Source organism: Coccinella septempunctata, chromosome 4, assembly GCF_907165205.1.
Source record: "Coccinella septempunctata chromosome 4, icCocSept1.1, whole genome shotgun sequence".
Lineage (NCBI taxonomy): Eukaryota > Metazoa > Arthropoda > Insecta > Coleoptera > Coccinellidae > Coccinella > Coccinella septempunctata.
The window spans coordinates 27787496-27801443 of NC_058192.1; the positions used below are offsets into that span (position 1 = coordinate 27787496).

General features: G+C 39.8%; 2 protein-coding genes across 2 annotated transcripts; both read left to right on the top strand.

Moving 5' to 3' along the window:
- Nucleotides 1-4676: 4676 nt before the first annotated feature.
- On the top strand, nucleotides 4677-5675 carry LOC123311311 (mitotic spindle assembly checkpoint protein MAD2A). The gene is made up of 3 exons (XM_044895204.1): nucleotides 4677-4849; nucleotides 4903-5049; nucleotides 5108-5675. Exons 1-3 carry the CDS (start codon nucleotides 4777-4779, stop codon nucleotides 5494-5496), a joined length of 609 nt encoding a protein of 202 aa, XP_044751139.1. The 5' UTR covers nucleotides 4677-4776; the 3' UTR covers nucleotides 5497-5675.
- Nucleotides 5676-11221: 5546 nt separating this feature from the next.
- Nucleotides 11222-11758, top strand: LOC123310986. Its single transcript, XM_044894717.1, has one exon. It carries the CDS (start codon nucleotides 11222-11224, stop codon nucleotides 11756-11758), a length of 537 nt encoding a protein of 178 aa, XP_044750652.1.
- Nucleotides 11759-13948: the final 2190 nt, after the last annotated feature.

The window sequence follows — 13948 nt, forward strand, 5'->3', positions numbered from 1 at the left end:
ACACAAGCACATACTAAAAGAAATAGGCTATCTTTAACCGACCCAACTCTGCCAAAATTCCAAAATGATGCAAATCTCCATGACAACGGCTAGACTAGGCGTATGGTCCGTATATACACATTTGGTAACCGAAAGTTACCAGAGCGGTTACTCTGGTGACTGATATTGAACCAAATTGTCAGGAATTCGACATATACGGACCGCCCACTTACTAACCAGAAGTAACCAAAGTGTATATACGGACCACAGCCTTGTTTACATCTGCCAGGCCGACATCTTGGTAGGTAATTTCAGACCACAGAGTGTTTTGTTGCCGGTTTTAGTTCATCAGTTTCACCCCCCTGGTGGAGAGTAGAGAGAAGGAGAACGATCGCTGCTTCGAGACCACAGATTTTTTGTCCCCTAAAATATGTACCAATAGGGTGTAGTTCATGCTTTTGCCAACAGGCGCGCTGGCCATCACGAGAGTGCGAAATTTTGATTCAAACAAATTGTAGTTAGCTGAGTGAACTGTTTCCTTGGTGACGGATGATAGGAATATTATTATTTTCGATTTTTGATAAGAGAACAACATAAATATGACCATGGTGAAATGTTGAAGCGTGCGCTAGTGTTAGAGTGTTTTGGCATAGGAAAGGAGAAGAGATAAAATTTCCGAGAGCATTTTTGAGAGAAAATTGGAAAAAAACCTTACTTCAAGAATCGACTCCAAATCAATTTGTGTGTCAAGAGCACTTTTGCGATGAAGATATCGAAAAGATGATGGATTCATTATAAACGAAATCGATGAAATTGTCATCCCTCGTGAGAAGTTGACTCTTCTGAATAAGAATATCTAACCAATAAAACTACATGGTTCAGAAGTGAATATTCTTGAAGAATTTTGTTGGCATAACATAATATATGGTTTATATCGGTTCTCAGCTGAGTATTGGAAACAGAATCTACTCTAATATTTAAGTGATAAATTTGAGATTGCTACCTTTTGTTGTCTTGATGTGTACTACTCCTCACTACAGATTTATATAATTTTGAAGATTACGGTAAACCAACTAACATAGCTGCTTTCAATAAACCATGATAAACAAAAGTAGGTACAATTTTTTTGATTAGTGATTTCTTTTGAAATTCATTGATTTCGACTTGTATTTTATTGCATATAATTCAGAGAACTCATATTTAATATAGATTTGAAGAAAGGTATTTGAAAAATCATCAGAAAAACCACGATGACACAAAACCTAAAATAAAATGAATGCTGTTCATTTCAAATTGACGCTTGCATCCCCACCAATTATCGACACCCGCTGCAATCGCAGCGACACCTATCTCACGTTTCCCGTTTTCGGGGAAACATTTTTAGTACAGCTGCATTCACAATCAATTCGCGGGCTGAAGTGCACTTCGGCACGAAATTTACCATTCGCAATAATCTTGGATCCAAATACTCAAATGAATCAAAAATGTAACTGATCAAAACATAAGCATCAGCATCATCTATAGCCGGCACGAAATTCCTTGCGGAAGTGATAATTTGCAACTTGCAAGAAATTTTGTCTTGAATTTCATTGTGAATGGTAACGGAGAACGCCATCTGCCAGAGTCTCTGCCATCTGCTAAGCTTCCGTGCCGAAGTGCACTTCGGCCCGTGAATTGATTGTGAATGTAGCTTAAGTCGATCGTTCTCCTTCTCTCTACTCTCCATAGTCTCTGCCAAAGACATTGAACTCTATGAGAAGTTCCCAAAGAGTTCAATGGCCAAAGATTATTCAGTTCAATATTTGTCACCAGAGTAACCCATAGATAAACTAATCCCTCTAGATGGCCAACGTACGTACTAAAGCCGGGTCGCGCTAACACCAGCGCCTCTTGTGTTTGTATGCTGAACTAATCGTAATTTGGCGGGAATTCAAATCATTGTCGACGGCAGGATTGATTTTTTTTTATTTTATTGGGCTATTTCCATCATTTTGGATCATTTTCTCTAGAAAATAATTTAAATGATGGAATTAGCCCGAAAAATTATTCTAGAATTCATACAAAACGTATTTTGGGTGAAGAAATAGAGCATATTCAATATAATGAAAGATTTATTTACCACAATGATATAGGGTACAGAAATATGTATTATGGAAAAAAAAAAGTGAAACAACACTAAGCGTAACTGTCGTAACATTGAGCATTAATAAGTAATGGGGCATCACTTTCTGTTATATTTTGTCGAAATCAGATAGATACATTTGGTTGACATCGGGAACATTTGGTTAAAATCTGTTATACAGTGGCATGGTTCCTGACATCCACCATTAGTACCTAAAAATATTACACTCCGATAAGAATTTTTAAAGGATATGGATTGAATCTTCATATTTCAAACACTTCGAGAGTTCAATTTCGGATTGGCATAAACTATCAACTATTAATAAATATATTAGGTACTCACCTAGCTCATTCATTTACATACTGAATCCTCTACTTTTATCGGTTTCATTATTAGTCATAATGAAAAAAAAAATTACAAATCCGAATAATATTCAATTTTCTTTTATTGATTCATCAGACAGGAATTGCCGAAGATAAAAATTCTATTTTATGTACGTCAAAATGGCCTTAAAAGTAAACACCCATGGAAACCACTTTGTAAACATCAAATATGAGAGAAAAGCAACGATCGACCTGCCAAATTATATCCTGGCGTTTGTATGCCGAACTAAAAAACCGAAACCAGAAATTCACCGCTAGTTGGCGGTCTAGAGGGATTCTTTGTCTATGGAGTAACCGCTCTGGTAACTTTCGGTTACCAAATGTGTATATACGGACCATACGCTGTATTGATAACTACAGTGACTCTATCAAACAAAGTGGCGACAATTGTGGTCTCGTTTTTCATCGTTTCAGCAAGAATATGGCGGATTTGGTCACGTGACGTGACGTGAGCCAATCCGCATTCCGAATTAGATATCATAGGATTGAAATCTGTGCTTCTGCTTCTATAAGCAGCCATATTCTTGCTAAATTTTCAATTGTCGCCACTGTCTCGTTAGAGTCACTGTAGTACTAGCGATATGAGGGCGTTTCCTATCTTTCTATAATCTTTGATTCAAATTATTTTCAAATATCAATTGACAATGCTCTGTCAAATTCTAAACAGCGCTACCTACAGTGGGAAAAACGAAACTGATCCCATATCCCTACGAAATTAAAAACAAAATCGAATCAGTGAATACACAGAGTTTTAGACTATCCATGCCCGGAGTGTGGAAGGATCTGTCATAGCCTACTAGAGTTAGAACTTCTAGTAGGCTATGGATCTGTAAGTCACGGTTGGGTCTCTTCAGTCACAGGAGGGCACACAGTCGCCCAGAGACCCTTTCTCTATGCAGTCGCCCTAAGAAATGATAAGTCTGTTCTTTTTTTTTTGTATGTCTTTTTGTAGATTTATTCCCGGTAACGGGATATAGCAATGAATGAAATATAAAACGTTATGTGTCATCGTAGTTTTTTTTTATGATTTTTCAACAAAGAGTTTGTTTTTCAAATATATTTCTTCAAATCTATAAAAAATATGAATTTTCTGAATTATATGCATTAATATACAATACATATTATAAAGAGGACTATGTAATCAGCTTTATTCATTCATAATAATTGAATTAATCAATAAATTTCGAAAGAAATCACCGAATAGAAATATTGATTCCGAAAAAATATTGGAAAAGGTGCTTTCAACTGGCAGGAGTTAAGTTAAACGATTTTTCTTTGCGAGAGTTTTCTGATAAATTCAATTGACGATTTAGAAATACAATTTCATAATTTTCATACTTCCAAATGAATACTTCTTCTCATCTGTAGAACTTGTTCCATGAACTGAATCATATTTATGTCTCTTGAGATTTCAGTGTGAAGAATCATAACATGGAATTAAAATATTTTAAATAGAATCTTTGAAACTTCCACATGAACGCTTTACTTATCAAGATGTTTAGTTTCTACCCCCTTCACAAACTCAGTATATGCAAAGAGTAACCAACTGTTGGTTACTCTTTGGTATATATATGCTACCTTAACATTATTACCTAGGTTTACTTCAAGAAAGAATCTGTGGAATTTGTGTCTAGGTACAGTGGATCACCAATATCATCGATCGATTTTATTCCACAATTCATACCTTTTAAATAAAGAATTTTCAAAGAATGTTTATCTTTCTTTGCGAAACTAAATCAGTTAATTCACTTTCGATAATTCCGATAAATATCCTGATTTACTTGAAAAACTCTGTTAGGCCGAAAAGAGACAAACGAATGTATACATTTCGCAGCGCCCTCAACGGTGATTGGATCAGAGATATAGAAGAGATATCTATATCTCTGGATTGGATTCGCGAATAGGTGATAGGTGATTTTTGGTGAAACGCTCCATTTTGACCAGTTCTATCTTCTGTTAAAAAAAAGCCTCACCTTCAAATACGTTTTGCAGTATACTCTGTGGTCGTCTTTGAATAAAGAAGAATTAGTGTTCTGTGATAAAGGGTCGTCACAGAAAACTAAATTAAAAGAGGGAGGTTCCTCTTTGCAATATGTTGTCTGTGGTCGTGGTATGTCTTGTCTCTGGTTGATCTGCCAAAAGTAACGGTTTTTCAAATTCAATTTCACTCACGGATAACAGAGTAACTGTTTAAAAATTGACTGATTAAGTGATTAAGAAAGATATCAGTTAACTCTTTTCTTGATTTATGCGTATTAATTATTTATATTCAATATATCAAATAAGTGCAGTATGGCTACTGTTCAAAAAACTAAATCCGCTATAACTCTGAAAGGGTCTGCTGAAATAATTTGTGATTATTTAAGTAGGTTTATTTGAATGCTGATATCATTCATTAATGTTCTTATTCTTTTCTAGATTGTGGAATTAATTCAATACTCTTCCAAAGGGGAATATATCCTCCAGAAACATTTAAAAGTGTTGAGAACTATGAATTGACTATGTTTATGTCGCAAGACAAGAAAATAATAGAGTTTTTAGAGAAAACCTTAGTTCAATTGAAAGGTGAGGAGAACCTCATTAGTTTTGAATAGTTGTGTATTTTAATTGCACTTTTTCATAGAGTGGTTAGTCCAGAGGTATGTGAATAAAATTGCTCTAATTATAACTAATGTAAAAACCAGAGAAACATTAGAGAGATGGGACTTCAAAGTAGAATATGAAGGGGATTCAAGTGAACAAGTGTCAGATAAGCCTCTGCCAACAATTAAAAAAGAAATAAGGGATGTAGTCAGGCAAATTACAGCATCAGTAACTTACCTTCCACTATTAGATTGCCTCTGTAGTTTTGATGTTCAAATTTACACTAAAGATGATATAGAATTACCCGAGGAATGGACTGAATCAGAACCAGCAAATATTAAGAATGCTCAAAGCGTCAGAATGAAAGCATTCTCTACTAATCTCCATAAAATGGAAACTGTGGTTACTTATAAGAATACAGAATTGTAGACCTAATATGGTCCTACCATTTTGGTTTAAAATTGACAAACACCCTATTTTTATAATGTTATATGTTGATGAAACTGATTTGTGTTATATTAACATGTACTCCTTTTTAAGCATAAAATGAACTTCAATGGGTGGAAATTTTTGAATGCAGCATGTAAATAAACTTGCTTTTCTGATTATTCAAATTGAATGATATCACGATTGTCTCCTATCCATTCTTATCCTCTGATATCAGTGTACAAACAAACTGCTACTATCCCATAAACATTTTTAATGGATAAAGATTTTCTTCGAATAAGTTAGATTGAACAAAATCTTAAATAGTGTACATGAATAGTTGCTAAGAATTTGAAGGTGTAGTTCCTTGTCAAAAAGTAGTATGGGATCTTTCATATAAAATTTTTGAGCTGCCCCTGCTTAATATATACATACCTGGCACCTGAAGAGATATTTCTTTTTGAAAAACCAGAAAACGCATGAAATTTAGCAGGCATTCTGTTGGAGCGAGAAGGCATTAAAAACTAATAGATGGTGTTCCCTATCCCTATTATATTTTGCTAATAGGGTTACATTCCACAGTGACCTTGACATAATAATACAAGAATCCTACACATTACATCAACAATGTAAGTAGGTATTTACAGTTTTCGTTATATTAAAGGCATGCTTTTATTATATAGGGTGTTCGATTACTGGACAGCCAAAATGAAATATTATATCTAAAATAGAATTCTAATCATAAAACAAAGAATACATTTTTTCCATATCGAGCTCCGTTTAGGAGATAATCAACATATAAAAAATATTTCAATATTTTATTCAACATTCATTAATGGTATAAATATTTATGTATATAAATACAAAACTTGGTATGGTAAATACCACCATTTACATTGATACATGCCTGGCAACGCAAAACAAGAGAATTATAAACTTCTTCTAAATTTACAGTTTGTTGAATAGTATGCACTGAATTTAAAATTCTTTCTGCTTATTGCTCAATGGTATCAATTTGATCAGCATGAACTAGTTGTTTCAAGTGACCCCATAGGTGAAAGTCTAAAGGGTTAAGGTCAGGCGATCTTGCAGGCCAATAAACTGGACCGCGCCTTCCAATCCATCTCCCATTGAAATTAGCGTTGAGCCACTCTACTACATTTCTTCCATCTTCATTACTGAATTGCATTTTGAAAGAAGTACTAACCGAATGTCATGCACTTTATACAATCATAACTAGTTAATGACAGGCTATCAAATAATAAACTTGACATTCCTACATGTTTACCTATTTTGTAGAATATCTATAATAACATGCATTTTTTAAAGTTTTTTCAAATATCTCCCAAACGAAGATCGATATGGAAAAAATATATTCTTTGTTTTATGATTAGAATTCGATTTTAGATATAATATTTCATTTTGGCACTCCAGTTATCGAACACCCTGTATAATATACAATATAATAATATAATAATACAATATAAAATGAATATAATTATATATTATAATAGATTTTATTCGCTTATCACCTTTCTGTTTCAAACCCTGTGCGCAGTTCTACCCATTGAACTAAAGAAAGTTCAATGGTTCTACCATAGATACGGTGGGATCCAAAATAATTTTCCATCGGCACCTTCTCAGTCCAGCTACGTCGGCGTTGCCATTATCGTCATCTGGTTGAATCTGGTCCAGTTTTTATGTGGACCCTGCAGCACCCCTGTCGTCATATCTCTATAGTACTGTAGGAAATGTAATAATTTCCTCGAAAATACATTCACATGCCGAATTCCTACAACAAATTCGACGAGAAAATCAAAACGGAGAAACATAGGAAACCACTCCTCCTTCGTCGTACAATTTCATTGGTGCAGAGAAAATGTTCCGAAAATGGTATAAAAAGAACCCATATGGAAAGCAAAACTCAGTCACATTCACACTCAGCGATCGAGACAGACGACCACCAGCTAAGAAAATTACGCATATCGTTTCCGCATTCCAAGCCTGCACACAAAAGGTTTTTCTCAAAACCACTCCAGCTACTCGAAGACCTGCGGTCCCAACACATCTGGCAACAATTATCAGGGCGACACTTGACCTGCATCCCGAGCCTGCATTCCGGACGTCAACAGTGACCGCACATTAGGGCGAAACAAATTCGTTTTTGTTAAAACGACATTGCCCATATTTTGCTCTTCAGGGCAACCCTCATAAAGTTGGGTTGAATAAAAACTGTGATATTCTGTTGGAATATTTTATTTCACTTCCCTTTTCCCTAGAAAAACTAACGATAGTTCCAGCTCAACAGACTATTCAACCCACAAATTGGTGACCCCGACGTGATCGAGAAAGAAGCCCCGAAGAAAAATGGAACAAGAAGCAGCCCAGGTCTCAAGAGTCGCCGTTCGGATGCCAGAGTTTGTAGCCACCGATCCCGAATTATGGTTTGCCATGGCTGAAGGAAGTTTTCTTTGCTCCGGAGTGACACAAGACCGGACTAAGTTTGGCTACATCGTAGGAGCCCTGCCAGCAAAATTTGCCGCCGAGGTGAAGGACATAATCATGAATCCACCTACCGACGGGGCCTACGAGAAATTGAAGATGGAGCTGGTGCGACGTCTGAGTGCCTCCCAAGAAGAGAAGACCCGCCGCCTACTGGAACGAGAGGAAATGGGAGATCGTAAGCCGTCACAATTCCTTCGTCATTTACAGGGACTCGCAGATCGAACCGTACCAGATGCCCTGATGAAATCCCTGTGGATGAGCCGGCTACCCAAGTGTGTCCAGGTGTCATTGGCCATCATCAAGGACACAAATCTCGAAGACTTGGCAACCCATGCGGACAATATAATGGAAGCCTTCCGACCTATCGTCCACCAGATAGCAGAGACAACCAACATAGAGGCCATCATCGATAGGAAGCTGGAGCAGATGTTCTTAGGACTCAACCTGGAGATAGCCACCCTGCGAGCAGAGCTGGCAGCACACCACCGACCCAAGAGAGATGCTAGCCGAAGCCGTTTCCACGACCGTCGAAGAAGCCAGAGTCGCAGACGATCGCCAACTGACGGAAAGTGCTGGTACCATACGAGATTTGGAGCCAGGTCCACGAAGTGCGTGCAGCCCTGCAACTACACCTCGAAAAACGAAGGGGGCCTTCACTAGAAGCGGCAAGTGATCCCAGCCCAACGACGCGCCGCTTGTTTATAACGGATCAGGACTCCAAGTTGCAGTTCCTGGTCGACACTGGAGCAGACCTGTGCGTCTTCCCACGCAGCGCAGTCACTGGCAGACGAGAGAAGTCAGACTACGTCCTTTCAGCAGCCAATGGGACACCCATCGCCACGTATGGTACAACCACCCTCACGCTGAACCTAGGAATACGCCGAGATTTCACATGGAGGTTCGTCATAGCAGACGTATCAAAGCCCATCATCGGCGTCGACTTCTTGAGTTTCTACAACCTGCTAGTGGACGTGAGGAACCGAAGACTTTTGGACGGAACCACCCAACTCACTACCCAAGGAGAAGTGGCTGAGTGCTCCATCCCAGAAGTCAAGACGGTCAACGGATCCTCCAGGTATCATGATCTACTAACGCATTTTCTAGAGATCACCAGACCTGCAGGAGCACCAGGACGCATCACGCACAACACGAGGCATCACATCAAGACGATGCCCGGACCACCAGTAGCTTCGAGACCACGACGTTTGGCACCAGATAAGTACAAGGCAGCCAAAAAGGAGTTCGAAGCCATGCTACGACTAGGAATCGCCCGTCCATCTAAGAGTCCATGGTCATCCCCACTGCATCTCGCACCAAAGAAGATTCTGAAGAATGGAGACCGTGTGGAGACTACCGTGCCTTAAACGCCCGGACTGTCCTCGATCAGTATCCCGTGAGACACATCCAGGACTACGCCCACATCCTCCAGGGGAAGAAAATTTTCTCAACCCTCGATCTAGTGAGGGCATACAACCAGATTCCCTTGGCCGAAGAAGATGTTCCCAAGACCGCCATCACGACGCCATTTGGACTGTTCGAGTTCCCAGTCATGACGTTTGGACTACGGAACGCAGCACAGACTTTCCAAAGGTTCATCGATGAGGTTCTACAAGGACTGGACTTCTGCTTCAGCTACATTGATGACGTACTGATCGCCTCATCGTCCGGAGAGGAACACATGGAACATCTTCGGATCATCTTCGAGAGGTTCCGCAACTACTCCATCGTCCTCAACCCAGCCAAGTGTATCTTTGGACAACCAGAAGTAAAGTTCCTTTGTTACCTCGTCTCTACCGATGGAACAAGACCACTGCCAGACAGAATCCAAGACATACTGGCTTACAGTCAACCAACAACCGCCAAAGACCTTCGAAGATTCCTGGGTATGATAAACTTCTATCGTCGTTTCATACCCCGAGCATCACAGACGCTTGCACCTCTCCACGACCTGCTAGTGCCAAAACTGAAAGGAAAGGCGAAGATCTCATGGACCCCAGAAGCCACTGCAGCCTTTGAAGAGGGGAAGAAGATGCTAGCTTCAGCCACTTTGCTTGCGCATCCCAAGGACGCCGCTCCTCTAGCCTTAGTAACCGACGCGTCAGACACTGCAGTAGGAGCTACTCTACAACAGTTGGCCAACAGCGAATGGCAACCACTGGCATTCTTCTCCAAGAAACTGTCACCACCAGAGACTCGTTATGGAGCATACGACCGTGAACTGCTAGCCATCTACCTAGCCATCAAACACTTCAGACACATGGTAGAGGCCCGAAACTTTACCATTTTCACGGATCACAAGCCATTGACGTATGCCTTCCAGCAGAAGCCAGAGAAGTGCTCGCCCAGACAGTTCCGCCATCTGGATTATATCTCGCAATTCTCCACCGACATACGCTACGTACCAGGATTGCAGAATGTCGTCGCTGATGCCCTTTCAAGAGTGGACGAAGTAACTCCAACCTTGGACTATGCAGCATTGGCCACATCGCAAGAAGATGACGACGAACTGCAGAGATATCTTCAAGGTGACACAGGATTGCTGCTACGGAAGATGAAACCACATGGGTCAGAAATCGCTGTGTACTGTGATACATCCACACCTCAGGCACGTCCATTTCTCACCAAATCATTCCGCAGAGCAGCCTTCGATACCATTCACAGACTGGCACATCCCGGAGTGAATGCATCCATCAAAATGGTCAAACAACGTTTCGTATGGCCTTCAATCAACGCAGACTGCAGAAACTGGTCCCGCAGCTGTATAGAGTGTCAGCGAGCCAAGGTCACTCGCCACGTCAATGCTCCACTAGGTACTTTCATGCCACCAACACGCCGATTCGACCACGTGCACATGGACATCATCACCATGCCACACTCTGAGGGCTACCGATACTGCCTCACTTGCGTCGACCGATTCACTAGATGGCCAGAAGCCATCCCACTCCAAAACCAGGAGGCATCCACCATCGCCAGAGAATTTTACACAAACTGGATAGCGAGGTTTGGTACTCCACTTCGAATCACCACTGATCAGGGAAGACAATTCGAGTCGAGCCTGTTCAACGAATTAAATAAGTTGACTGGCACGAATCACACCCGTACTACCGCCTATCACCCAGCAGCAAACGGCATGGTGGAGAGAATCCATCGACAACTTAAGGCAGCAATAAAATGCCACAAGAACGACCGATGAACCGAAACACTCCCAACCGTCCTCCTCGGAATGCGAGCAGCCTGGCGAGAAGACCTAAAAGCAACGGCAGCAGAACTAGTATATGGAGAGCCCCTCAGATTGCCTGGGGAGTTCCTGGATTCCAGAAGTACGGATGACAGCGAGAACACATCCGACTTCATAGTGAACCTGAGGCAACAAATGCAAGAAATAAGGCCCGCTGACGGAAGCCACCACGTAGAGCGAACCAGCTTTATATTCAAGGACTTGCTAACTTCACCTTACGTTTTCGTCCGGCATGATGGTCCGAAGAAAGGCCTGCAAAACCCATACGACGGACCATACGAAGTGTTGAGTCGAAGTCCAAAACACTTCGTAATAAAAATAAACGGCAAAGAAACGACAGTGACAATCGACAGGTTAAAACCAGCCTATGTCATCGCGGACGACGATATGAAGAACCAGCCAATGCAAGAACACCCTGTAGAACCCGATAGAGAAGATCAAACTCCAGCCCAGGAAAGAACAACTACTAGATCCGGCAGAAGAGTTCATTTTCCCAAGAGATTTCTACAATATGTTTCGTAACTTCGTCACTGGTGGGGGAGTGTGTAGGAAATGTAATAATTTCCTCGAAAATAAATTCACATGCCGAATTCCTACAACAAATTCGACGAGAAAATCAAAACGGAGAAACATAGGAAACCACTCCTCCTTCGTCGTACAATTTCATTGGTGCAGAGAAAATGTTCCGAAAATGGTATAAAAAGAACCCATATGGAAAGCAAAACTCAGTCACATTCACACTCAGCGATCGAGACAGACGACCACCAGCTAAGAAAATTACGCATATCGTTTCCGCATTCCGAGCCTGCATACAAAAGGTTTTTCTCAAAACCACTCCAGCTACTCGAAGACCTGCGGTCCCAACACATCTGGCAACAATTATCAGGGCGACACTTGACCTGCATCCCGAGCCTGCATTCCGGACGTCAACAGTGACCGCACATTAGGGCGAAACAAATTCGTTTTTGTTAAAACGACATTGCCCATATTTTACTCTTCAGGGCAACCCTCATAAAGTTGGGTTGAATAAAAACTGTGATATTCTGTTGGAATATTTTATTTCACTTCCCTTTTCCCTAGAAAAACTAACGATAGTTCCAGCTCAACAGACTATTCAACCCACAGTACTAAAAACCGACTATGTACTTTAATCTTTGGTCGTCAGCTTTGCTTTGCCTGGACTATGTTATAAAGCCCCTTTCTTTCAGATGTTAGTGGGATTGGGAGCCATAATTTTGTTACTATCAATACAGCTCTGATTTTTCTTTTTTATTAGCTGGACCCTGCCGTTCCTAAAGTGGAATAATGTACTATAACAATTGTCTTTTGAATTTTTGAATGGTCGGATGGGAGAAGACGATCGTAAGCGGCCACGTTTTTGTTTCAATTTTCAGAATTGAAATACGTAAAAAAGCATCGAATCCTATATTGTATTGAAGTTTTGTTACATAATGCTCATCGGTTTTCAATCTAACATTTATAATGAGTTTCATTTTCATCTGTTTAGGAGATTAATGCTGTTCAAATCGATACTGAGGTTTTTAAAATCAATTCACATGAAGAAGTTAGATATGCAGTTTTCCACAGGACAATGGGAACGTGGATAGTAAATTTTCCGGTGAAAAACCAGAATATATGACCTCACACTCGCACAAGGAAATGAAATAATAGACATTAGAGCAGTGGCGGATTAACATATTTGCCGCCAGTATTCAAATTCTATTCAAATTTTGCCGCCCTCACCATAATTATTTAGTTCAAAATATTATATTAGTTTCTGTGTCAGTGAAAATGTAGCTTGAGATTTGTACACTGTGATTCTATAATAACTACTCCTAAATTCTATTATTGTGACATAGAGAATCGATGTATCAGTTCCCGAATTCCCAGATCATTTTCACAGCGCAACGATCAAGTTAAGAATTCACAAGAAATAGAACGTTTATTTCTGAGTGGAATAAAATTTATTCATAGACTCCTAATTAAGCGAAGTAATGGATATATTGATTGATATTAGTCACACAGTGATATACATTCATAATTTAATCATTTTTATTGAGCACACAGTTAAAATAGAATAAATATATCTATATTGATAAAAGAGGATCTAAGGTTTACTTCAAAATGCTTTATTGTTCAAACGATCGCACCAAGCCACCAAATTGGACAATTCTTTTTTTGTTGTGTTTATTATTGTTAGGGCAAGGTTTATATAACAAAATATTCCCAAAAAAAATTGTACAGAACAGAAAAAAGGCATTCCTTTTTCTTACGACCAATCGAGCAATCACGATGAGTTAGTTATTATTATCTACCCTGTGATGGGCTTTTTCTCTCACCCTGGACGCTCCTTACGGTTGCTCGGGCGCCAGTGGGGCAATCAGTCAAACCCCACGTCTCTCACAGAATCTCCAAAGAATTGGAGAGCCCGGGTAGACTTGAGTATCAGTGGAGAAGGGTATCGATGAAGACTAGGGCGGTAGCGTCTTCTAAGTGTCTGCTTTTCAACGTTCTTTAGGCGTTAGAAAGAGTACTTACCTCTTCTAACTAAACTCTTAGATGAAACTGATTTAATAAATAGACTCTCACTGGCAAAATAATTGGCAACACAAAAATAAATGTTCAGCTATTTATTTCTATTAAAATAAACTGTACACAAAAGAAAATAGACAGGAATGTACAAGTAATAATGAATGTCGATGTCAACCGGCG